Below are 25,476 nucleotides of genomic sequence, written 5' to 3'. Positions count from 1 at the left end.
ACGAACGCTCTAAAGGTGTGCAGTTATTTTCAGGAAAACGCACGGCTAAAGTAGTTCCAGGCAGGTCTTGACCGCATTACAGTTCAATATCACTTCGACAAATGATTTCAGTTATTTTAAAGGTCCTTACAGCTTACAACACCAAAATAATCAAAACCCGCAACGACACTAAAGTTTTATTTTACAGTTCAATAAATAAGGTAATATGGAGTAACTGTCAGTTCAAAGGCAAAGCGACTATGGGTTTTGTTAACTTTTCTTACGCTAACAAAAAAAAGTCTAATGAAGGCAACGTAGTCATAGAAAACCCGCCAAATCAAATTAGTGGACCGGAAATAATTCCTGGCAGTAAACCTGGGAGGGTTTACTTTTTTGTCAACTAACACACAACAGGAACGAACAAGGCTTTTTATTCAGTTTCATCATTCAGTCAGTTTATATAATTTCCAAAAGATTAAAATATCAAATAAAGAAAATCAAACAGCTAACAGAAAGTGTAAAAAGGATGAGGAGAAACAGTCACACACAAAGTTCTGTAGTGGCTGCCTCAATACATATTCATAATCAACTCAGTGCAAGTCGTTTTTGACCCATTGTTTACATTAAGTACTGAAGATGCTTGCTTGGTCATTTAAATTCCCATAGTCCAGTGCTGCTATACATGAAATCAGTGCGTTTAATACATCAAAACAACTCCCTTTAACAAACAAGTATTTAAAAGTCACAAAATTACAGTATACTAACTTCTAACATCAGTCACAAAACAGTGAGAGTTAAGGTCATTTAAATGATGGACATTACAGAAAAGTGAGGCAACGTAACAGTATGTAGTTTACAACCCATGACACCATGGGCAAAAGGCTCAATAGAAATCAAAATACATAAAGTAACAGACAAAGACCATGTATATCCAGCAGAGAATGTGTATGTAACATTTCTTCAGGCAGATAAACTCAACACGATATTGATTGCACGTAACCCTACGGTACGTTGTTCAAAGGCAGATGAGAGGTAAAGTTTCATTGTTCGATTCTATTAGTACAACTTAAACTAATGCCAAAGAAAATGTCTCAGGTGATTTTATAAGCATGTTTAACCGCTGCTGCAGGGCTGATTGTGTCTGTAGTTCATGATGTAGACAGCGGTCTGGTGCCACCAGTAGAACATGACGACCACCAGCACGTGCCAGAGCTGGTGACTGGCACCAAGATAGTTCAGCTGGCCTGTAAGAACAGAGAACAAACAGTGGTGTAAGTATTTGTTCTATTTTCAATTTGTTTCTTGACTAATTTGGTTTGGTTAGATTATTATAATTATTTACAGGAATTGAACAGAAAAAAAATAACCTGGGAAGTATCGTTCTGGGATTTTACTGACGTAGAAAAGGAACGCTGAGGCAGCGATCACGTACATGATCATGACTCGAGGAAAAAACATCTGTAAAGAGAGGAAGTGCTTGTCAAGAATCAAGTCATGAACATTTAGGCCCCGTTTATGCCCTTCGTTTACACGCAAAGACAATTCGCCTCTGAAAACGATTCTTTCTAAAAACTCCGGCTAGAGTGGAGATTTTGGGAAACTTTGTTTGCACGTTTGCATGTAAACTGAGAGAAATGGGAGTTTTAGGAAGCCGACCTCACAGTATGTGACTATTTTCGGGATTCTGATTGGCTAACGTGGGCTTGAGCTTCTCGTTACACTGCCACCTACAGGTTTGGCATGCTCTAGACGGCATATACACGGGTTTGTGTAACGAACACTGTTCTGAAAACTGACAGGTGTGCACACTGCACAATGTTATTTTTGAAAAAGGAGAGGGGTGAAATGTCCATTTTTGAAAATAGCCGGCCATGTGTAAACGTAGCCTTAAATTAACTCTTTCCCCACCAGCGTTTTTTGTTGTTGTTGTTGTTGTTGCCGCCAGCACCAGCATTTTTGATAATTTTCACAAAATGTTCATGGCCCCGAGAATATTTTGTTATATGAATATCTTAACATGCAATATATCAAAAGAAAGAACAGACCCTCTGCCTTTAAAAAAATAAAACTGTTTTATTCTAGCTTCATGCATTATAATTTTTTTATCAACACTTGAATATAGGTAAGTTTCATTAAAAAAAAATAATAATATTTGAGAAAAAAAAAAAAAATTCAGATGGAGTAAATCGACTCCAACATCCCCAAAGCGTCACAGTCCTATAGCTCGTCCTAGGTCGACATTTCATTCGTGGTGACACTGCATCTTCTTCACCAGTGTTTTGATCAGGAGATTCAGTACTCTTTCAGAAGATGGGTAATAGCGCCCCCTATCGTATAACTGTAAATTCCTTCAATGGCGGGGAAAGACTCAATTGTAGCGTAATCCGTTTCCTCCTAATAGTGTCTCTAATAAATGTCAAGAAAATATATCACCTTTACGATTTCAGAGTCAAATCCTCCGTTGATCCAGACCCAGTGGCAGGCTGGGATAATGCCGTATCCGGCCACGGAGCAGAACATGACAGAGCGCAGCTTCTTCCAGTGATTTGTGAGGTAGAGCGGATGAATCTGAGCCGCAAACACAGCCAGGATGAGAGCCAGCACCGTCAGCAGGTACACCTGCCTCCAAAACTGAAACAAACATCAGGTATTGTTATAACCGTAGTGGATATCGTAGTGGAAGTCGATAAAAAAAAAACGAGATTGAAGTAAAAAAAATTGCGTTCGCTTGCCAAACATTTGCGTTCCGGCAAGAAACTTGCATTCGCTCACTAAGAATGTGAAACATTTGACATAATTTAGGTGCCATTTACATGATTTACATGACAACTGTATTTGGGGGCCTGAAAACTTTTGAAAACGGGATTCAAAGTACAAGTTTTTTTAACACAATACTTTTATCGTCTCTGTAAACAGCAAAAACGTGAATTTGTGAAAACTGTGATGTCTGTAATGTAGTGTTCCTTTACAGTGACTTCGCCATCTACTGGTTTTTAGTTGTTTTTGCAGATCCATGTGAACTGGGTTGTTTTGACAACGTTGCCATATGTACATGGAACTTTTCAAAAATAAAAAGGAAAAACTTTTACGTTTAAGTACATCGTTGTCATGTAAAAGTATGCATATTCCTCCCATCTTATATGTTTCCCATCACCATGACCCTTTAGGGGCTACGTAGATAAACTACATAAACCTAGCTTTTAAAGCCATGTGCAAGTAACACATGATTTCAAAGCATCAAAAAAAAGAGTTTGAATTCTTTAAGGTCTTCACTTAAAGTTAGCATGAAATGAAAATTCAAATCTATTTTCTAAATGCATGTTATAGATTTTATAACAATTCATCCGTGCATGTTTTTCCTCTTGTAATGTTTAATACAAATGTCATTACTGAACTTCAGGTGATGCTCACGTTCTTCTGCATCGCCCTAAACTTTTTATTTTTCGATAATCAGTTTTACTCAAATATAAGCCAATAAGGAAGAAAAAAGTTGTTGCTACTTCCATTTCATTGTGACTTTATGTAATTATATATACACACACACACACATTATATATATATATATATATATATATATATATATATATATATATATATATATAATTTAATATAAATAATAGTTAATTAAAATAACTACATTTAATTGAATACATAAATAATGAAAGCAATAACATATTTATAATAAAAAAAAAAAAAAAAAAAAATCAAAGTTGGAAAAAAGAAACCATGCATCCTGGGACTTGAAGGCCACTCATAAAAAAAAACATCTGTCATACACTGTTGCAGTAGAAGGCATAGAAGACTCCAGGCACATAACATCCCAAAATCCCCACGGATATTCCAGCGTAGTCCAGAGCAAGCCAGCGGCGACACGTCTTCTCCGAGCGATGACAACTGAACGAGTGGTAGCCCACAGAACACAGCATGCAAACCTAACCATAGAATAAAACCCATGAATCCACACTGAATCAACATGCACCAATGCTACATTTCCTATATATTATAATCATTATATTCACAACTTGTAATAATGATTTCAATGAACTCATTGTTTCTGCTTTAAATGAGTACATGATGTAAGCTAACTGCGTGATTTGTATATGTACATTTCTGAAATACATTATCAGATAAGAGATCACTCTAAATTGTCATGTAGACACATGCCCTGGTGCCTTCTAGGTAGTTTATAAAATATAAAGTATAGTTACAATTTCCCCACATTTTCTGTTACCTGAAAACAAAACAGTCCTATAGAATAAATCACATAGTCCTCTCGTGACGCCCCCGCAGACGGCAGGACCGTGGCCATGTCATATACCCCCAGCGAGAAGAACAGCAGGAACCCTAGCAGATGACTCCAGATGTTCACAGTCTCATTGGACAGAATGAATATACTGTGGGATATGAGAAATAAAGAGTAAACAAGAGGCAACACATCCACAGTTTCAAAAGGGGAAAGAAACGCACCTTTTGAGGCAGAGTTTTGATGGCAGGTGTGCTCTGTATCCGTCTGTGATGTACGGATTCTCCTTTAGAAACACTGGGATCTGCTCATAGGTGTACAAGCGGATCCCTCTGGGCACGAGCACAGGCCAGTACTGATAGCTGCCCAGCTCGATGTAATGGGTGCTCTTGAGGGGGTTTTGAGGCATCTTGGCTCAAGTGGCTTGAGGAACAAGGCAGATCAGTCACAGAATGAAAAGACCCTGCTTGCAACTTGGAGAGTTAACACATGTACAAGTCTCATTGGTTTCAATAACACAAACACAGACTGAAAACGCTGCAGCATCTTTGAAGCCCCAAAATCATCTCAAACAAGAATACACAAAGCAGCCCAGCAAGACAACTGTTCAGCATTTAAACCGAGACAAATTATGTTACTATTGGAGTTTAAATAACTTTGTCTTTGCATGTCGTTTTGCTATTAAAATAGCATTCAAATGTAAAAGTCCTGAAAGCTAATATATCATAAACACAACACCTAACAAGCAATACATTCCCGTTTATGTCGCACATGCATAAATGTTTTGTTTGTGCGGCTGATATGAAGCTGCTGCAGGCTAACAACTGCGCTTCAAAGAGGATTAGTTTAGGCTTTCAAATCCATTACATCTCAGTGTAATTACAGCAAACCTCTCACCTCCACGTAAAGACCTGCCGTCTATCCCATTCAGCCCTATATATTCCTTAATTTCTGTTTAATAACAGAATATGAGCGTCATGTTTGTAACCGGCAGCTAGCCGTCCAGCTAAAGGCTAGAAAAGAAACGAGTGTGAGTGTGACATTCAAATCCTGCGACAGACTGACACACAATGCGACAGCAAGTAACCCTCGCTTCATGAGTGGTATTATTTAACTGGAAAGCATATATGCAGATAAATTACTCAAATAAAAAACGTTTTACATACAATTATATGTTTAGAATAAAATTTCAGATTAAATTGATTGTAGATTAAAAAAAAATAGGTTCCGCCCAAACCAATACAAATTTAGTTGCTCGTTTGATAGTTACAATTATAAATGTAAAATCAAATAATAATAATAATAACATTGTGTCCCACATAGCTACTGGTATTGCTGTCAAAGTAAAAAATAATGGGGGGAAATACATGTTTATGTTATAAAATGACGCATTTCCTATTAATCGTGTTCATGACTGTGATTTAAATCACTTAGCTCATTTTAAATTTTCATATTTAAATAACATGTCTGGATCTCAATCACAATTGTACTTTTTGCCAAAATAATCTCTCATAATATAAAAGATTAGGATTATCATTTGGAATATCCAGACATTCTAACATGCTATTATCAAACATTATTTAACAGTCTGTTGATTGTGCTTTAGATTAATCCCTGATTACCTAAATAACTGCTTTGAGCTGTGTGCTTTCACTATGTAATCACACATATTCATAATCAGGACATTTGACTAATAACATCAAGAATTCAGTGTTCACTATATCAACTCATGAACCATTTTATATTTTATTTGAAAGGTATTACAGGCTTTAACATTTCATCATAAATCATCTATTACATCATAAATCACACTCTCACAAGTGAACTGTATTATTTATTTTAATGCATTTTAAATGCCATTTACATCATTATCAAATAATATCACACACGTAATCTATTGATTAACTCGAATTATAAATATAAAAATAAGAACAAATAATTAAATTAAAATGTTTACCGATTAACTGGAAAATTAACATCTTTACTACTAATATTGAAAATAATAATTTACATTTTCTCTCCTTTACAAACCCCTTCATAATACACTCACAAGAAGGCACCGTATTGATTACCTAGAAAACGTAAAAAAATTAATTGTATAAAAGCACATGCAGAAAAATCAGCAGGATAGACTTATACATGTGAGAATTAAAATCTGATAGTTTAAATTCAGAAGTACAGCTTTGCAGTGCACACTGTATCCACACGGGTGTGTGGATATCCAGTCCTTCGTGCCTGAAAAGTGACATTTGAACCCTATATTCAAAATGTCTAGGCTTTCCAAGTAGTCTCTTAAAATTGATCAAAACTCACTTTAAAGTAAAGGACACATTGTGTTTGGTCAGTGACTCTGAACCCGGGTGAATTTGATGCAGCGACCCTGAAACACACACAAAAAAAAAAAAAGCAGGTTGTTACACATACAGACATGCAGAATGGAGGACCGGCTATCCCACCATGCACCCCCTCCTCTTACAATCACACTCATCATCTCCCCCATCTCTTTACCCCATTATCTCCTATAAATGTGAAATATGACAAATCATATCTCCTAATGTCTCTGCCTCATGTTACCAAGCTATGCCCTCATTCGCTGGTCATATTTCACATTAACTCTACCGATGCTAAATCATCCACACTGAGTGTTTTAAATGCACCTCGTATGGTAAAAAATAATTGTTTTGACAATATTTTTGTCGCACTGACATCTACGATAATTTGAAGTAATTGAGAGAGATTTGATTTTAATTGGTGGTAAGGAAGCAGCAATGATGGAGGTCAGGCCGGTTGATCAAGCAACACTAATGCTTGACAAACCCTGTTTGGACAGATCTGGTGCCATGAGTGCAGAACAGGTACCAGTATCGGAAATTAAGGCCTATTTATAGCAAGTCTGAATCTTTGACATGAAGAAAACACGTACAACACGATTACTGTATATACAAAAATATACGCATAGATACGCATGACTTGGTATGAACAGGCCTTGAACACTCCTAACCCTAACTGCCAATGACAAGTAAACAGTATGAGAAAAATATGAAAAAATTATATATTAATATTTCCGTCTTATTATTATTATCTTGTTTTTATCTTATTTTTCTTGTCTTCTAAGAAAGTGAGAGAATTCAATCAAATAAAAATGTTTTACAAGTCTATTTGTGCAAAGATATACCGTTGCCCACAGTCAGTCCGTTCAACAATATTCTCATTGTGCCCTAGAAGGACATTCAGTTAAACTCAAACTAAGTGTGACAGGGAAATCAGCGAGAGGTCAGAGGTCACTCTCGGCAGTGAAGTGCCAGGCGAGGGCCGCATCAATGACAACCTGAACTCTGACAGTCAGGTCAACCTAATGATTGTAATCCTGACGACTCGTCTGTGATGAGTGTGTGTTTGAGGGTCAGTTCATGACCAGTCGGAGCACCACAACGAGATATATGACGACGAGAGTGTGTATGTGTGTGTTTCGATCTGGTCTGTCTGTGACAGGACTGTCAGCCTCGCTTCTGCAGCTTATTAGTGCTAATGAGGCTTTTCAGCCAAATGAGGGAGTCAACTATTAAGCAACACAATGGCTCTGTTCCAAAGCCTAGTGAGCTGTCTACATACTGTACAGTAAGCAGCGTTTTAAGGCATCCTGTTCTATAAAGGTAGGCCGAGACATTACGCTCGCTTCTAGAATACTCTATCTTCTTTTGGCAAGTCATAGAATGCAAAACAAACAGAGAAATCCCATAACGCATTGCGACAAGCTCGGTGAAAAAAATCCATTTGAGAGAAATGACCATTCAAATATATTATGTAATTTGTTCAACAAAGTATCAATAAAAAAACTTCAAATTAAAATGTAAAATTTGTGTTATGTATTTTTTTTGCTTGGTATCATGCTGTTAGCTTAGCAACATGCTAACAACTAATTTAATTGAAATCAATGAGAATTGAGTCTATAGCCCTTGTCGGTCGCCACTAGTTTTCATGGAAAGAAATTCTTGTTTCACAGGTACTTTAATCCTGTCCGAATCTGCCATGTCTGTGTTTTTCTCACACAACCTCAGTGAAGATTCCAGGGCAAATTACCTACAGTTTTTCTGGCAAACTCAACATTCCTAAATCTAATCCCATCCAAATGTCTGTTATTGCCGATACTGTATTATACTAACGCTTCTCATGTGTTTTTTAACATACCTGAGCTACCGTTTGCACACCAACCTTTTGCATGCTTTCATTTCAATATGGATGGTATCCGATGACGGAATAAAATGCTAAAATGAATAAACAGCCAAATCACTGAAGCTGCAAAGACTGCCCGTTTTACCTTCTGTATCGCTCACATCTAGAAAACACACACTCCCCACCTCTGTAATAAACACAGAGATATTAGACCCGTCTGAATTGGTACATGAAATCACATATGTCGGGTGATAAGAACTGTAACTCAAGCATTGTTTAGAAAACTAGTCCCATAGGGCTTATGTAAGAGGAGTGCTGTTTGTATGATATAAAATGTGTCGTTCCTCATGTAGAGCGTTTCAAATGGCCAATTTTAGCTCACTAGGAAGGTTTTGGAATAACGCTAAGTAATGACTAGTATTTTTTGCTTTTTATTTTTTTTCTGTACAAATCTAATAACATGAAAAATAAGTGTTCCACTTTATTTTAAGGTGATGTAGTTACATTGTACTGACTCAAATAAGTACTGAGTAATATTAATTAACTACATGTACTTATATAGTTACGGTTAGGATTAATTACTGTTATTACTATAGTGAGTACATGTAATAACGTGTAACTACATCACCTTAAAAAAGTGTTACCAAAATAAGTTCTTTGCTAAGCAAATAGTTTCATTAACAAAAGCAATTGTTCTTCTGTTGATAACATACAGATTTGCAAAGAAAATCTCATTGACTTAAGATGGCAACTGTACCTTGTCATTTGCTGTAGGTCTCATGATGGCAACTCTGTCGTATTGTCTACGCAGCAATGCTAACACGGCATCAAAACGACTCTACAAATGCAAATTACACAAACATACACAAAAGCACATTATGGCATTGCTCAATACATACTATCAGGGCTTGACAATAACTTTTTTGCTCACCAGCCACTGTGGCTAGTGGTTTCAAGCCACTCAACATTTTCACTGGCCACAATTTTAACATTGATACCATATGGAAACACTGCCATATAGATATTTGTAATATTATCTCATAATTTGGCAGCAGATATATTACGCTGCTGTCACTTTAAGACCTGACGCACAGATCCATGATACTGTTACACATGCGTTTTCTTTCTCAACTGTTTACATTCACTTAAAACATAACTGTGTTTACGTGAATATTCGCCAAGACCGGCATTTAAACATTATTTTGTGTGTATTTGACTGTTTAAGCGCAATAGGCAGCGAAAATAAGCTCAATTTAGTACTGAGAGGCAACTTTATGTGTGCTTACTTTGGGTGTGAGCACAAAATCTGCGTGAATAAGTAAAATTATTAGAAATTCAAGCCATGCAATACCAACACTATTCATCCGGAGCAAATGAAGCGAGTGAGTGAGGAGAGGCGGGTTTGTGTGTCAACTCAGTGATACGAGAGAGCGAGAAAGAGCAGCTGGTATCGTATATTCAGTGGAAAATGAGTATTAAGCATTTCAGATATTTCAGTATCAAAAAATGTACTTTTTTTTTTTAAATGCTACAATTGAAATAATGTATTTATTATAATATAGCCTAAATTTCAACCCACCAAAGTGGCTAGTAGGAGTGACTGTGTTACACACAACTGCTGAAATCCACCCGCGTTTGGCGGATGTTAATGTCAAGCCCTGCATACTGTGTACATCATCCAGTCACAAAAAGCCAATGTGTTGACAGAACACTTACTTTAATGGGAGTGTACCAGTTGTCTGGGACTGGGGCCTGATATATCGGTGGTGGTCTGGGTGGGGGTCTTATTACAGGCTCTTCAAACTCCTCCTCTGGCATTTTGACCACAGCATTTTTGGCTTTGGCTAACCGAGCCCCTTCCTCTGTAGAGCCCTTTTCACCCCAGTGAACCTGTGGATGTTGTAAGCTTTAGCGTCTATCCATTGAACTTATGTTTTTGCCATCAGTGGATTGCATTGGATGGTTGCGTTACCTCCATGCGTGTAATACCACCAGGCCCTCTGGCACCATAATAAGACGCATCCACTTTGGGCCATTTATTCTTCGGCAGAGGGTCCACCTCAGGCTCCTATAACATCACACCAAGCATTTCAAGACATTGGCAATTCAGCTAATTCAAATATATTTCAAGTCCCAATGTACCTACAGGTATTGGACGTGGAGGCGGGGGGCGAGATGGGGGTGGATCCCTGATTACCTGCCATAGGTGGAGGAAAACAGCCCTCGTGATTATTAATATATCATTAATATACACAAATGTGTGGAAAAGAACAGAACTTGTGCTCACCACAGTGCAGCAGAGAGGCCAGAACCACCAGAACACAATTAAACCCAGCAGAACCAGCAGCACCAGGATCACAATGACAATCACTATCCCATCAGACTATGGGAAATGAAAAGATGAATGTAACAATAAAGCAAACCAAAAATATATGTATATATTAATATATTCACACACACACACACACACACACACACACACACAGACACAAATATATAATATATTTACAAACTTTTATACTAGATGCGATTAATCGCAATTAATCGATTTGACACCACAAATATATATATATATATATATATATACTGTGTGTGTGTGTATATATACATATATACACACACATACCGGTATATATATGAACACACACATATATTACATATTTACAAACTTTTGTTCGATGCGATGAATTGATTTGATACCACAAATATATATATAACATTTGTTTTTAATTTATATATATATATATAATTTTGAATTTATATTAGTTTATAATAAAATGTAAACGAAAATTAGAAATGGAACAATTACTAAAACTTAAACTAAAATGAAAAATATATATAAAAACGAATAAATAAAAAAGTACGGTTACACTTTATTTTAAGGTGTCATTGTTACAGTGTAATTATATATTTAAGTACTGAGTAATATTAAGCATCTACATGTACTTACTATAGGGTTAGGGTAGGATTAGGATGTGGTTGAGGGTTAGTTGCATGTAATTATGCATAATTTACTGTTATTGCTATGGTTAGTGCATGTAACATATGTAACAAAGACACTGTAAAACAAAGTTTTACTAAAAGTATAATAGTATAAATGCTTAAATGAACACTGCCTTGAACCTGCTGTATCCACAGCCGAATGTTTCAGGAGAACATTAAACTTTTAACGTTTAATTTGAATCCTATAACTAGACTATTCATTGTGATATTTACTGACCTTTTTTAGCAAATTTAGTTGGTTTGCTAAAAAAATTATTTTGTACTTACACATGTGGTGGCGTATATTGTGATTGGAGTTGAAATGAAAGACTGGCCATTATTCAGACTAATGAGCACATCGATTGATCTGTTGAGAGAGGGAAAGTCCGTTATTACATGATTTAGTGGCAAATGCGGAGCACAGTTTGTCATACAGTGAGGCCAACAGCGCTGCGCTAAAGTAGTCTTTTTTAAACAACAAGACGAATGAAGTTGTTCGATTTGGGGGAAAAAATCCCTTTCATCTGTTCTAAACAAACTCGGCAATGGCGAAAAGCCAACGGTGGGTCATTTTGCGTTTCTCTTTAGCTGGCGAAAACAAAAATGTGCTGCCGTCACACACGCTGCTTTGTTTCAGCCCTGCCCTGAGCCTGCCTCTTATCAGTTGTCTGTTAGCTAAGCTATAAACAGAAACTGAGATAGAAACCGCCGGGAGAGAAGATGATGAACTCGTTCCCTTTGCATGTCGGCTTGTGACAGCTGTAGCTCTGAATGGGGAGCCAGTGTTCTCCGACTGAAGCTGGTCGGATGCCACTTACTGTCCGACCTCGGTCAACACTGGAGCTGGACACAGCACGTAATTATCCTTCACTATACCCGGCCTCTCATCTAGAAGGAAGAGAGAGCAGCATGAGATTGCCGTAAACCGCCAAATACAAGATGAAACACAAAGGCTTTATTTAAGGATGTAGCTGAGTGCAACTTCCCCGTCGGCTAAATAGAGCAAGAGCCACTCGAGGCCATGCGGATTTTTGGGATCACACTTGCTAGCAAAAAAATAATAATAGCATTGCGGCTTACCATGCCACTTATTCAGTTGATGATTGTGGAGCTGAATTATATGGCTTGTATTTTTGTTGATAGGGCGTCTTATATAGATGGAATGCATTGAATGGCTTACTGTAGGGATCCTGTTGATTGACAGATAATGTGCAGACCACACCCTCTGAGGTTCTTCCCTGCGTGAAGCCCCTTCCTCTCAACACAATGTTGAACGATTCTAAAACACAATGTTTACACTGAAATAAGTCACGATCACGAGTCCAGAAGGGATCAAATCTGGACCCTTTTAGACGTACCATTGACGCAAATGCTGGAGGGCTCGAGGTTATAAATTTCTACACAGGACTTCTTTAAAATCTGTAAACGCAAATACAACTCAATTAGAAGGCAGCATAAAAAAACGCATGTAATAAATGTTATTTTTGCTCACTTGCACTAAACCTCACCGAGTTTACGATGTTTTTGAGGGCATGAAATCCATCCACAACAGGAAACACTTGATCTTTGCTGTCCGCAATATCTACAAGCTGATTATGAACACGTGTACGTTAAAAACTGGCATATCAGAAATGAGCTTTTTTCAGGATCACACATCTCTGCATGCGCCCATTCTTGAAGCAATCTTGCTACCATTTCCCAGGCCAGAATCAATCTGCAGCTAATGTAAAATGAGCCGGATATGTGCTCTGCAGAATCCAATTACACTCAGCATCATCCTGCCCGGACAAACACATCCAGCACAGTCAATATAAAGGATCCCTCTGTTACACTAATGCTGCTGCTAATGCACACAGAAAAACCATAATATCGTCATGACAACAACCTACCCATGACAGCAATAATAAGCAACACACCAACGACTACAACAGATTCAGACAAAAGAGAATGTCAGAAACTAGATTCTTACATTTTCTGTAGAAAATTGTGTTGGGCTGTGTGAAATGTGTGCTGTGGGTGGTTGTCAAGGTGTTGCTATGAGCTTGCTAAGGTGTTCTGGGTGGAATTTAGCAAGTTGCTAGGGAGTAGATGGTGTTCTAAGTGATTGCCAGGCTGTAATGTAGTTGCTAAGGTGTTCTGAGTGGGTTTTTTTGTATGTTGCTATAGAGTAGAAAGGGTGTTCTAGGTGGTTGCTAGGCTGTTATGTGGTTGCTAAGGTGTTCTGAGTGGTTTTTGGCACGTTGCTATGGAGTAGATAGGGTGTTCTAGGTGGTTGCCAGGCTGTAATGTGGTTGCTAAGGAGTTCTGAGTGGTTTTTGGCACGTTGCTATTGAGTAAATAGGGTGTTCTAGGTGCTTGCCAGGCCGTTATATGGTTGCTAAGGTGTCCTGAGTTTTTCTTTTGTATGTTGCTATAGAGTAGATAGGTAGTTCTAGGTGATTGCCAGACTGTTATGTGGTTGCTAAGGTGTTCTGAGTGTTTTTTTCTGCTCAGGTCCCTCCTTCAATGTACTTTTTGGGGATTTTTCATCCGTTTTATTATCCAATAGGTGAAAAATGTATGTCTTAAATATTTAGTAGTGCTGTCAAATCGATTAATCGCGATTAATCTCATCTAACATGAAAGTTTGTATATATACACACACACATACACACACAACACACACACATATACAAACGTTTATGTTAGATGTGGTTATTTGCGATCAATTGATTTACCAGCACTAATATTTAGTGTTAGTTTTAAACGTTTGATAGCATTTAATATTAAAGGGGTCATGACATGGTTTTTTTTTTATTATTATTATGCTCCCTTAGGTGCAATTATAGTATTACTATAGTTTTTTTTACAAAAAACTTTTAAAATGTAGTGATTTATGACCTTTTCCCACCCTGTTTCTCATCCTCTGGTTCAAACAGTCTGTTTATGGGGTGTTTCCCCTTTAAGAGTTCAGTGTTAACGCCCACTGTTATGATTGGCTAACGTCAGTGCCTATGCATCAATTATTAACACCCCCAGCCAGAACATTTGCGGATTCGGCGCAACTGTTTAGTAGCGGGTGATTCATGCGAAGCGATGGCTCTTGCAATGATAAAACCTTATTATGTTTGAGCCAGAATCAGAGGAAAATTAACCATCACCACAACAACGAAGACTGGATCAGCCCGTGTACACATGGAAAGTGAAACTATTTTGAATTAATACAATTAAAAGATAAAATTAGAATTAAAAAATTAACCCGAGACACTTGAAAACGGATTATTGTTGCATAATTATCCTATAGCTTCATTTGCTAACAGTTTAACATTATTTAACTAATTCCAATGAAATGATAGGGTGTACCACGGACAAAAATGCATGCACAGACAGGCCATCTTTGAAGATGCAGCATTGATAAAGGCAACATTTTTAATTTTCTATCACATGTAGGCCTACTAGAAAGGCGACATATTTTCAAGATTCTCTTATACAAATGTGTTTATATTAGCCATGGTAAAAAGTAAGTTTGCGTCGTCGTTATTGAGCCCAGAATGTCGGCACGGACTTATCTTTGAGCAACAGTTTTCTGGCAAAGCTAAGCATCATATTGGGATTTTTTCCTCAAAACAGTCATCCTTAAATGTATAGAACACTGCCGTGACTGGGACGTCCGCAAAAAATAAAGTGCATCCATTTTTCCCTGATGACTGGATCTTTCAGCGTATTTAAAAAGTAGTTTAAAGTTTTAAATACATTACTTACAGTTTGCGTCGTCGTTGTTGAGCCCAGAATAGACGGCACGGACTTATCTTTGAGCAACAGTTTTCTGGCAAAGCTCAAAACAGTCATCCTTAAATGTATAGAACAAACGCTTAAACTAACACTGCCGTGACTGAGACGTCCGCAAAAAATAAAGTGCATCCATTTTTCCCTGACGACTGGATCTTTCGCAGCGTATTCAAAGATGTTGTTTGTCCACAGCCAGGAGCAGCACATCTGTGGCATCGTAATCTCCCTGTACACAGACCCACTCGCTCTCCGTCGACTGAACACTTGTGAGGCGCGCAGCGCGCGGGCGCGACAACGATACGAAGTGAGCGTAGTTGTCTTGCGCTTTAAGCGTAGCTGTCTTGTGCCTGGAGGCGGTCATATGCAAACGCTGGTACGTCACTTCGTACCGTGACGTCACTTCTTACCATGGATCCAGAACGAGCTGTATTTAGAGCTTGATTAAATAAATGATTCGTTTATAATGGGGAGGACGTCTTAAGCTATGAAACTTGCAGGACGTTTTAATGACACAAAGACCTCTTATATACCAAAAGATCAAGGCAAATTTGGTTTCTCATGTCATGACCCCTTTAAGTGTTTTTTTAATAGTATATTCTATAGCAGGTTTCATGTCTTAGTTGAAAAGTCTTACTTGGTTTTCATCAAAGTCCTTCACGCCAACACAATAAACCCGAGCACCAAACTGCCTCGCCTCATCCGCCTGAGGAAGCACACGGCCAATCCATTCATTACTTCATTAAATTATTACATTTTATTTAAAAATAACTCATGTAGATAATAATTATATAGATGCCTATATAACATGTCAAAATTGTAAAAAATAAGGTGGACTGATTTTAACTCAGAACATAATTTTCATGTAAGTGCTTCCATAGGTTATGCAACATAAATATTCCATATACTGTGCGTGTTGTGCTGCTTTACCTCTTCCACAGCGAGGTCATGCGGAAAGATCTCCAGCTTCCCATCAGTCAGTGCAATGATGATGCTAGATGCTCTTCCTCCCTGGGTAGCCATTTGTTCTAATACCTAAAATATTATTTTTTTGTTATGACCTTTGACATGCCTTTAGAAACCATATGCTTTTAAGAATAAGCTATTCACCTTTTTTAAGCCCTCATGCATGTAGGTTTCACCAGCAGGTCTGATCTCGCTCAACTTCTGCAGACCATTATCAATATCTGCCCTAAATGCCCAGGAAAAACATCAGCTTTATGCTTACAGTAGGATTTATATCAACAATACGACAGTATGACTCACAACAGACTGAATGAAATCGAACCTGTCTCCAGTCAGAGGTAGCACGACTTCTGCACTAGAGGAAAACACTATGAAGGACACCCTCATTTTCGGGCTAAAGGAAGTAGAAACATTTGTAAAAATCAAATTTACTCTTATGGGTGTGTAAAATGTGTAAAATGTATTTTCTGAAATAGTCTGATATACACTGGAACTATTTAGTATTGCAGTAATTGGAGTAAATTACTACTGTGACACTATTCGAGGTTGACCATTGTGCCCTCATGCCCAAACTCACATTAACTAGGTCACCATACCACACACTAATCCAAACACACATCGTACAAGTTAAACATAGTAATCTAAAATTAAGTTTATATTTAGTTCCACACATGTGCAAGAGGTTGAGACTCATACAAGTGGTTTGAAACCAGGCACTGTAAGAAAAAGTCACTGCCTATACTTTAAGTACAATCAACTTGGATGTTTAAGTCATCCAACTTAAATTACATTAAACTGACTTAAAAATGAGTTTAAAATTGCCTAACTTATTTTGATGAGTTAAAGCAATGTAAAAACATATGTTGTCAACTTATTGACCATATTTTTTACATTGTAGTGCTGAAACTCTATAACCCAGCGATAGTTTAGTTATCTGTTAATAGGTGTTGTTTTTAAAGCAACTTAAAAAAGATTTTAACATCGTCTCTTACCTCACAAAACGATTAGTAAGTTGTTCCACAAATGTATATATCTCCAGCCAGTTGTCAGTCACACTGCCTGACCTAGAGTGATGTAGAACAGTGAGTGCTTTAGTTTAGAGGAGAAACAGGGCCATATAAGGGCTCCTGGGAGCTTTAGAAGAAAGTAAACTGTAGGCTACCTAAAAATACCAGGACTAATAATGAGCTCACTGGAGTTATTAATTTAATTGATAATATTTCAGTCAGGCGAGCACACACACCAAGAGAAAGAGAGTGTGTTTGCACGTTTTTATAAACATACAGCCTATAAAATATAGGCATATATACAGACGATTAAATGCTGTCAAACTTACCGATCCAACACAAAATATAAATCAAAGGCTCCATGGCAAGAGCCATCTTCTCCTTTCCCAAATGAAGTCAGGAGAGAGATGCAGAAAAGTTGGAGGACCCAAGTGGCTTTAATGGCATGATCGCTGTCTCCTCTCATTCCTGTCATGTACTGCACGTCGCTGTTAAGCGAACACATCAAATCTAGTAGTAGAAATGCAGTTGACGCGCGTGGACGGACCGCGCGCAGTTTACTCCTGCATGACAGCGCGCGCTCACCATCGAAGAATAAAACACTCTTTAAAAAGACAGTCCTGCTGCGGCCTTCGGGAATTGTTATTCGTTTTCTCCCGGTTTCAAATAGCCATCTCCTCCATTCGAGATTTATTTAATTCCGTAAAGTTTTTTCTATCTTATTCAAAGCGGGTCCGGTTTGCATTGCAGACAGAAGAACACAGGATTAGTGCGCATGCGCTGAGTGTGGTGTGTGTTGCGCTCATACATGAGCGTGTGATCAGGCAGGGACAGATTTGAGAGCACCATGCGAAATGAAGGCCTTTGGCAACAATAACAAGGCTAATGTTGAGGAAATTTGCGCGATTTATACATTTGATTGTTATCACACAGACTATCATACTTATATTGTGTATTAAGGTTTATAGCACGTGTTAACAGTGATCAACAACTAAAAAAAAGTAGCTAGGTCATTTGATTAGCTTTTGTCAATCACTGTCAGACCAGCAAGCCCACTCACGTGACCCCTCGGTTCACGAATATTTAGAACGTGACGTCACTGAGGTTAACTATGATTACGCAGCTTCATCTCCTCATGAGGGAGCTATTTGGTACAAAAAACTTGTCAAATGCTGCCTACAAATAAAATAAGGCTGTGATTTCTCTAGACTCAGTTGATAAATATCTATTTTTATAGTATTTTGTTAATACCCCATGATAATCATGTAATCAATGCTGTTTTTATGTTTAGAAGCTATTCTTATGAGCCTGTGCAGATATTTTCTTTTTTCTTTTGTTATTTTTACTTTTCTTTTAAAAATTTATTTTTGTGTCTAACCCCTTGTCGTATTGTTGAAGTTCATTATAAATTTACTGAGCTCCAGCAGGGGAATGGTGGTGGAGAAAAATATGAGATGGGAGGAAAAATAATAAGTCAATGCTTATTGCGTTCTCTCGTAAATGTTTTGCGTTCCCGCAACTTTGCGTTCGCTTGCAAAACTATTTGTGCAGTTTGCGATCGAACACAAAGTTTCTCGGGGGAATGCAAGGGGACACAGAGTTTCTCTGCGGAACGCAAAAGTTTTCGCGAGGGAACACAAAGTTTCTCGGGGAAAAGAAAAACATTTGCAAGAGAACGCAAAAGCATTGAATTTTTTTTTCTCTCTTTCATCATGTCCCTTTAGGGGCTCCGTATAAATTAAATGCCATCTTGTTGTATGGTTTTCTTAAAGCTGCGGTCCGTAGTTTTTCCTCTTTGTCGCCATCTCTGTTCGAAATCTGCAATTGCAGTTATTCGCGGAATTATCAACTTTGGATTGTGCCTCGGCACAGCGCGGATGAATCCAATGTTATTACAAGCTTACCATTTTGAATCAAGCTAAAGCAAAGCAGGTAGTTTTGAACACTAGCTGGTTATGTACTTGCTCAAAAATTTATTTTAGATAATTTTTAACCCCAAAAAGTTACGGACTGCAGCTTTAATTTGAATAAAAGGATATCTTCTGGTTTGCACCCTGCGGTTTTAGGGGGTCCATAGCCTACTTTAGATTAGAATTGGGGGGTTTTGTGTTAGGGACCCCCAGGGGACCCAGTGAAACTGGAAGTAGGGGGCGCCCTATGTAACCAACATACATTCAACAAATGTTGTTTCATTAACAGAGTTCGGTAGGAACACGTTCAAGTGATCTATCCAATCAACACAACTATCCAATCAGCATGAGAGGAGACCTATATATACGCAGTCGACTCACCTACTACGTTCCCTGACAGTTTTCAGCATCCCTCCGCCACCCCGACTCCTCACTCTGGCTGGTTCACATTCCTATCCTATCACAGTACTCTGGGTTCGGGCCAAAATACCAAGCTCGGAGCCCTCTCCTCGAACAGCACGCCAAATACTCATACTTCTTTTACTCTATCTGAGTAAATCTGAACACGTGAAATACTAGAAAGTAACATGTAGATTACCATGGTGTTTTGAACCAGTACATGTAAATGAATCCCAGCATCATGATCCCACAGTATTTCTTGTGAGGGGTATTAAACAAAATCTTGCTTCATAGTTGTTCCTTATATATCCTTATTTATGTTTGTGCTGTTTATGAATGAACATACATGCATTAGGGATGGATGGATGGATGGATGGATGGATGGATGGATGGATGGATGGATGGATGGATGGATGGATGGATGGATGGATGGATGGATGGATGGATGGATGGATAGATAGATAGATAGATAGATAGATAGATAGATAGATAGATAGATAGATAGATAGATAGATAGATAGATAGATAGATAGATAGATAGATAGATAGATAGATAGATAGAGCACCTCAGCCTGTATCTGAATGTGAATAATAGCCTGCAGCACTAGTGATCATTAACGCCTGAGCGCACTGCTGTTAATATGACAGTAATGAGCTCATCTCAGCAATGTCAGGTTAGACGTTTGAGCCAAAGATCAGGCACACACATCCATGATAAGCGACACTGACCCAGAACGACTCGTATTAGGGATAAGAGCACAGAGGGACCAGAGGTCAGGAGGATCTGGGCGGAGTCTTGTCACTGTTCCCCGCAGATAAATGATTGCGCTTATAATTTAGGAATCATCGCTCAGAGCATCCAGTAGGATCAGGAGTCAGGACTCACTCAGCGGAGAGGATTTATCTGTGCTGTGGATTAAAATGGTAAGATGCGTTTATGATAAAAATCCACTCTATGAAAACATGCAGAAAATGAATTTGATTTGGAAAGTGTTGTCTCAGGGTCCCGAGGGAAGCGCGCGTTCTCTGCTGGACGCAGCGCTCAGAAACGCGCTGAGCAGCGTCGTGACCTCTCGCGCCGTGCCCGCAGGAGCTGTGCTCGGTCCCTGTGCTGTAACACACACCTCTCTGTGGGACAGCGTCGCGTTTATCGCCTGCAAGTGCGCGGACAGACGCGCTACTGCCTGCGTGCTCCAGGTAATTCGCGCGCTTTAATGAATGACTTGACATCACTCGTTGTCACTCTTTTACACAGTGAAGATTTCTTAGGATGAAAAATTATTTCTGTAGCCTATACAGAATATATACCCTAAGACATATACCCTAAGGTTTTAGGATAAAGATACCGTTCATTCAGCACATGGGAACCTATTGTTTTGCATTTGAGAACTTTACCTTTAAACTATTTTATCTAAAATAACAGGTCTTTTTAAAATATTAAAAGCTGTCGTAACCAACAGCCCTAGGCCAATATACATGTAGTGAAACAAGTACTTTAATATAGTAGAAATAACAAGTGTTTTTGGAATAATTACAAAGACATATAAAGGCTAAAGCACATGACAACTTCCTCTGACCTGACATTAATAATAATAAAAAACAATGAAATATTAAAATCTATTCAAATATTCCTATATAATTGGCTCTTGTGTGAATATGTCAGTGCAGTATTTTCAGCTATTTAAAAATATATATGATTGTTTTGGATGTGTTTCGGCTGTGACTGTGCAGATGAACATGGTTCTTTCTCATAAGAGAAAGAGAGATTATCATATTACTCAAAGGCGAGATATAAACAGTTTGGATGGAAAGGATCTCAAGCGGACTAGCTCAAGACATTTCTGTAGCTAAAGCCATAGACAAAAAATAGTCCTTCCTTGAAAATGAGTTTCAGCACAAGACTACAACAACCATAATGAAATAACCCTTCACAATATATAATACTTTACAACTAAATCTATTAGAGGGATACATATGGCAAATTACCTGTTGAGTAATAAAATACTTTTACAACATTTCAAATCCCTCAGTTCTCACCATCTCCGAAAAGCCAAGTCAATGTTGATTCTCATTTTATTACAAGCTCTGTCGGGTTTTCTTTTTGCCAGCAGACTCTCCTCGCGTTGGCGTTTATTTTATTTGTTTTAATATGTTTAGGAAGAAGGATTGATGCATTTACTCATTATTTAAAAATTGTTCATTTTGAACAAAAAAAGTTACATAGTGAACCTTTTAAGTTTCGAACCAATGTACAAAACCACTGCTAAAGAAAATCAGGACTTGTGTGATTGTAATTTGGAAAGAAAACCTTAAAGTTACTAAGATAGAGCCATTTCACCAACGATCTACCATATATGCTATTATAAATTATGCAAATAAATTGGATGCAATTTGATGTGAATGCGTGAGTTTTCAGATCTTAAGGACATGTTCTTTTGCATTGTTCAGATCGACCCATCAGCGGCCAGCGAATGTCTGCAGATGATTCAGTCGGCTAGGAACGCAGAGGAACAAAACCTAGAGGCATTTATGAAGAACGGACATCTATGTTTCAGAGCCATGAAGGACATTCCTGAAAACACTGAGCTTTTAGCTTGGTATGGGAGAGATCTAGCCAAACTGCTTGGTCTCAGCACAGAGCAAAAGAAAACAAAAGGTATGAATGCGTTATATATTTACAGAACTGCATTTTATTGAATGCTTAAAAACGCAAAAAAGTGAAAGCACCCTCCAAAGTGGAAATTTTAAAAACGCTCCACCATCGCGTTCCCGTCAAAAGGGTAAAAACGGTAAAAACTTAAAAGTCTGCTAGACAGTGAAGGCGTCGCATACGCGTTTAGGTCACAGGTATGCGCCAGTACAGGAAAATAACAAAACATTTTCAAACTAAAATATAGCATTAATTTCATTGACAAAAAACAACAACAATTCTGTCATTTTTGAGCGACACGCGAAGAGCACCGAGGGTTAAAGCATGAGCTTTACCGTATTAAACATGAAAAACTGTGTCAGCGTCTCTTTCACGTTCAGTGCTTCACATTGCCACCTAGCTGCCTGGAGTGCACACTACATCGAATTTCACACACTTTTGCGTCACCATATGCACGCAGATTTCCCCCCCATAACGCTCGTCTAAACGCAGAATAAAAAGTGATAACGCAACGCCACTTTTGCGTTTTCTCTTCAGATCGTTTCCGTGTAAACATAGCCTCATATAGACAGTCACTTGTTTTGCTCCTGAATGCATTAGTGTATTTAATGAATCAGCTGAATGAATGATTCAATGACTCGATCAGAACCTACATTTCTGAGTAAATCAGTGTTATTGAAAGAAACGGTTAAATGAACGATTCAATGACTTGTCAGTCACAACCTCCTTTTAATTCCTAAATGTTTCATTGACATGAATGTAAATTGGCTTTTTATCCGTCTTTCTCTTTTTAAGGTTTCATTTGCTCTGAATGCAAACAGAGCTTTCTCTTTGAGTTCCCTTTATTGGCACACCAGAGATTTTTCTGCGCAGAGAAACCTACATGCTTTTCCCAGAAACTCACCATCCCAGAAATTCATCCGCGGAGTAGCAAACCTACCACAGACTTCCACAATTTAGCACGAGAGCTGGAGAATTGCAAAAAAAATCGACCCGCAGATGCAAAGAGCGGTAAAAGAAGACGTTCTCTTGAATCAGACACAGATGAGAGTGATGGAGAACCGTCATCTTTTGACAGCCGTGGAGAAGAAAAGGTATCCGTGAAAAGGTTTTGTGTCAATGGAGTGAATAGACATTCCTGGTCGTCTGCCAGCAAAAAGTCTTTCAGCGAGGGCCGAAATTCCCAGTGCAGCCCATCTCAAAGCCATGACAACAGCACGACAGACCCAGACAGGCGGGATTTAAAACCTATTGCAATAGCGACCAAGCCTGCATTCTCCACTAGAGGGTCGTATGATGTTCCAGGTGACAAGAACAGGAAGAGCGCGTTCACGCAACCTCCACGCATCACACCACACATCCCACTGATGCCAGCCAGTCTTCCCATCTACACCACCCCTAACCGGACAGCTATCCTCCCCAGATTTATACCACTCAACTTCCAGGGCTCTGCTTTGCTATACAAGGACCTTCCCAAACAGTTGTCTCTTCCTCCCAGCGCAAACCTTTGGCCCAAGACCCCCCGGCTGCAGCAACCGCGCGCTACTCCTTTGCAGACGCTACTGCCTCCCTCTCTATCTTCTCTTGGTCAACCTCTGCAAAACTGGTGCGCTAAATGTAACATTTCTTTCCATATGACGTCAGACCTGGTGCAACACATGAGGTCCCACCACAAGAGGGCGATGACGGATGAGCAGCCGCCGAGGCACAAGGACGAGAGGCTGAAGTGTCCGATGTGTAAGGAAGCGTTCAGAGAGCGTCATCACCTGTCACGTCACATGACCTCTCATGCATAAGTTCGTGCAAAAAAAAAAAATTATGTTCCTCTTACCAAAATAAGTATTTTGAAAATTGCTTATAAATATTTTTCAAAATCATATATATTAAAACTACAATATGTATTTTTTTTCACCGCTAGGCTGCTAACCTCTTACAATAACAAAGGCGAAGGTTGATGACACATAAGCAGAATTATGGAACTTGTTGTCATGGCGATGGATCTAATAATGTTTATGGATGAGTGAATACATTAATGTTTTTCACATGACTGTGGTATGAAGCAGGGCGCGATTGCTAATGAGAGACAGATATCAGCGCCACACGCGAGTCCCGCGGATATAAAGGAATAAGGACATTTCATTCCACTGAACTGCATTTGAGTGTGTTGAAAGTTATAATGTTATTCTATGTGTTAGTTTGTCTGTATGAGACTAGCAGTAAGCTACGATCCTCGTTTTAGTTCTCCTTTTGTCCCAAAGTCTGCTTGCCATGGTCTATAATGAACGAAACAACAACAGCGTGAGCGTTCCGCTAAACATTACGCTGTTGTCCACGTCTGTCGCCATGGTTACTATGGCAGTACAAGCGGAAACCAGGGATAATGCGGATATTACGTCATTGACAGGCAACAAGTGAACATGGACGAGCCATTATTTTTAAAATTGGAATTTCAATGAAATTAAAAATCTTTGGGAACTTTTGGGATATTGTAAGTACACAACTGCAGGAAATATATCACACAGTGCAAGTGATTTTTGTATATTTTATTAAAAAAATCTTACATATTGTAGCTTTAAATGGTAACCTCAAATTGAAATGTAATTCTCATCAAGTGTGAAACATTGTTATATATTTTAGCATTGGTCAATTGGGAAATGTGAATTAGGTCCACTAGGTCCTCTAAGTCTACTCATTTTGTTCTAGGCCCAATGAATTTCTGTGAACACTTCGGTACTTTCTAAAAATTACGACTTATATTTTCACCCAGACAGCAACATAGTGTGGGCCCAGATCCAGGCCACATCTGTATTCAACGTGTACCAGATGTGGAGTCATTAGCAGGTGAAATGGATTTACTTATTGTAGAGTTCATGAAAGTTGTCAAAAATTGAGCAACTTTATCTGGTGAATAAGAAAATCCGATTTATAATAACACACTGTATTTTACATTTCGTGCCCTTTTGTGTTGTAAACTAATTTATTTAGTGAAAGAAGCTAAATAAATGCCATTTGAAAGCATCAATGGTACAAATTCATGCGATCCAAAAACATTCCAATGTCATCACTGTTTTATTGTACTTGTAAAAAAAATGTTGTTTCATATAACCGCATTAAACTTGAAATTCTTTGTGAAAGAATCCTAAAAGGCACTAACAGATTCTTATCGTTGAATTCGTGTATTGAAATGGTTTAAAGTTCATTTCTAAATTGGCTACCAGAAGTTGTTGCAGAAATAGTGTTGGACACTAGGTGGCGCACGAGTACTTGTTTACTTGCTATCCATCTCTACAGTAACAAACTAATAATGCTCATGTATGCAAAAACTAAACAAAATATTTTTTTTAGATAAAATAATAAAAAAGCTGTATGAATGAAGTGTGAAAAAAAAGAGACCACACAAGA

General features: G+C 38.3%; 3 protein-coding genes across 4 annotated transcripts; 1 reads left to right on the top strand and 2 right to left on the bottom strand.

Moving 5' to 3' along the window:
- Window positions 1-69: 69 nt before the first annotated feature.
- Window positions 70-5,324, bottom strand: paqr3b (progestin and adipoQ receptor family member IIIb). Of its 2 annotated transcripts, none has more exons than XM_079600018.1 (7): window positions 5,120-5,324; window positions 4,447-4,645; window positions 4,211-4,373; window positions 3,756-3,911; window positions 2,413-2,610; window positions 1,347-1,437; window positions 70-1,223 (listed from the first exon to the last, which is right to left on the bottom strand). In XM_079600018.1, the coding sequence occupies exons 2-7, from the start codon at window positions 4,629-4,631 to the stop codon at window positions 1,093-1,095; spliced, it is 924 nt and encodes a 307-aa protein (XP_079456144.1). In that variant the 5' UTR covers window positions 4,632-4,645; window positions 5,120-5,324; the 3' UTR covers window positions 70-1,092. The 2 variants fall into 2 exon arrangements, with proteins under 2 accessions (XP_079456144.1, XP_079456145.1); XM_079600019.1 differs by having other exon boundaries at window positions 4,447-4,695; window positions 5,120-5,289.
- Window positions 5,325-5,937: 613 nt separating this feature from the next.
- antxr2b (ANTXR cell adhesion molecule 2b) lies at window positions 5,938-17,912 on the bottom strand. Its single transcript, XM_079600017.1, has 17 exons — window positions 17,445-17,912; window positions 17,101-17,172; window positions 16,431-16,502; window positions 16,253-16,334; window positions 16,073-16,177; window positions 15,780-15,848; window positions 12,886-12,966; window positions 12,736-12,796; window positions 12,558-12,656; window positions 12,196-12,265; window positions 11,666-11,744; window positions 10,683-10,778; window positions 10,542-10,592; window positions 10,368-10,463; window positions 10,112-10,285; window positions 9,153-9,233; window positions 5,938-6,602 (listed from the first exon to the last, which is right to left on the bottom strand). The coding sequence occupies exons 1-17, from the start codon at window positions 17,618-17,620 to the stop codon at window positions 6,564-6,566; spliced, it is 1,503 nt and encodes a 500-aa protein (XP_079456143.1). The 5' UTR covers window positions 17,621-17,912; the 3' UTR covers window positions 5,938-6,563.
- Window positions 17,913-20,275: 2,363 nt separating this feature from the next.
- On the top strand, window positions 20,276-25,214 carry prdm8a (PR/SET domain 8a). Its single transcript, XM_079600307.1, has 4 exons — window positions 20,276-20,348; window positions 20,427-20,621; window positions 21,873-22,080; window positions 22,870-25,214. The coding sequence occupies exons 1-4, from the start codon at window positions 20,346-20,348 to the stop codon at window positions 23,868-23,870; spliced, it is 1,407 nt and encodes a 468-aa protein (XP_079456433.1). The 5' UTR covers window positions 20,276-20,345; the 3' UTR covers window positions 23,871-25,214.
- The last annotated feature ends 262 nt before the right edge of the window (window positions 25,215-25,476 follow it).

This window comes from Phoxinus phoxinus (genome assembly GCF_949152265.1).
Source record: "Phoxinus phoxinus genome assembly, chromosome: 23".
Classification (NCBI taxonomy): Eukaryota; Metazoa; Chordata; class Actinopteri; order Cypriniformes; family Leuciscidae; genus Phoxinus; species Phoxinus phoxinus.
Note: the sequence above shows the minus strand (reverse complement) of the source record. Positions and strands in the feature narration are given on the sequence as shown.

Bases quoted from the DNA above. Each gene is read 5' to 3' on its own strand.
- paqr3b (XM_079600018.1), bottom strand. From the start codon at position 4,631: ATGCCTCAAAACCCCCTCAAGAGCACCCATTACATCGAGCTGGGCAGC. The intron at 2,611-3,755 runs GTATGACAGATG...TGTTTGTTTCAG, and splicing joins ATGCCTTCTACTGCAACAGT to TTTTGGAGGCAGGTGTACCT. The intron at 1,438-2,412 runs GTGATATATTTT...CTCTCTTTACAG, and splicing joins TTGACTCTGAAATCGTAAAG to ATGTTTTTTCCTCGAGTCAT.
- antxr2b (XM_079600017.1), bottom strand. From the start codon at position 17,620: ATGTGTTCGCTTAACAGCGACGTGCAGTACATGACAGGAATGAGAGGA. The intron at 17,173-17,444 runs GTAAGTTTGACA...ACATCACTCTAG, and splicing joins TTATATTTTGTGTTGGATCG to GTCAGGCAGTGTGACTGACA. The intron at 16,503-17,100 runs GTAAGAGACGAT...TACTTCCTTTAG, and splicing joins CTTACTAATCGTTTTGTGAG to CCCGAAAATGAGGGTGTCCT.
- prdm8a (XM_079600307.1), top strand. The intron at 20,622-21,872 runs GTAATTCGCGCG...TGCATTGTTCAG, and splicing joins CTACTGCCTGCGTGCTCCAG to ATCGACCCATCAGCGGCCAG. The intron at 22,081-22,869 runs GTATGAATGCGT...TCTCTTTTTAAG, and splicing joins AGAGCAAAAGAAAACAAAAG to GTTTCATTTGCTCTGAATGC.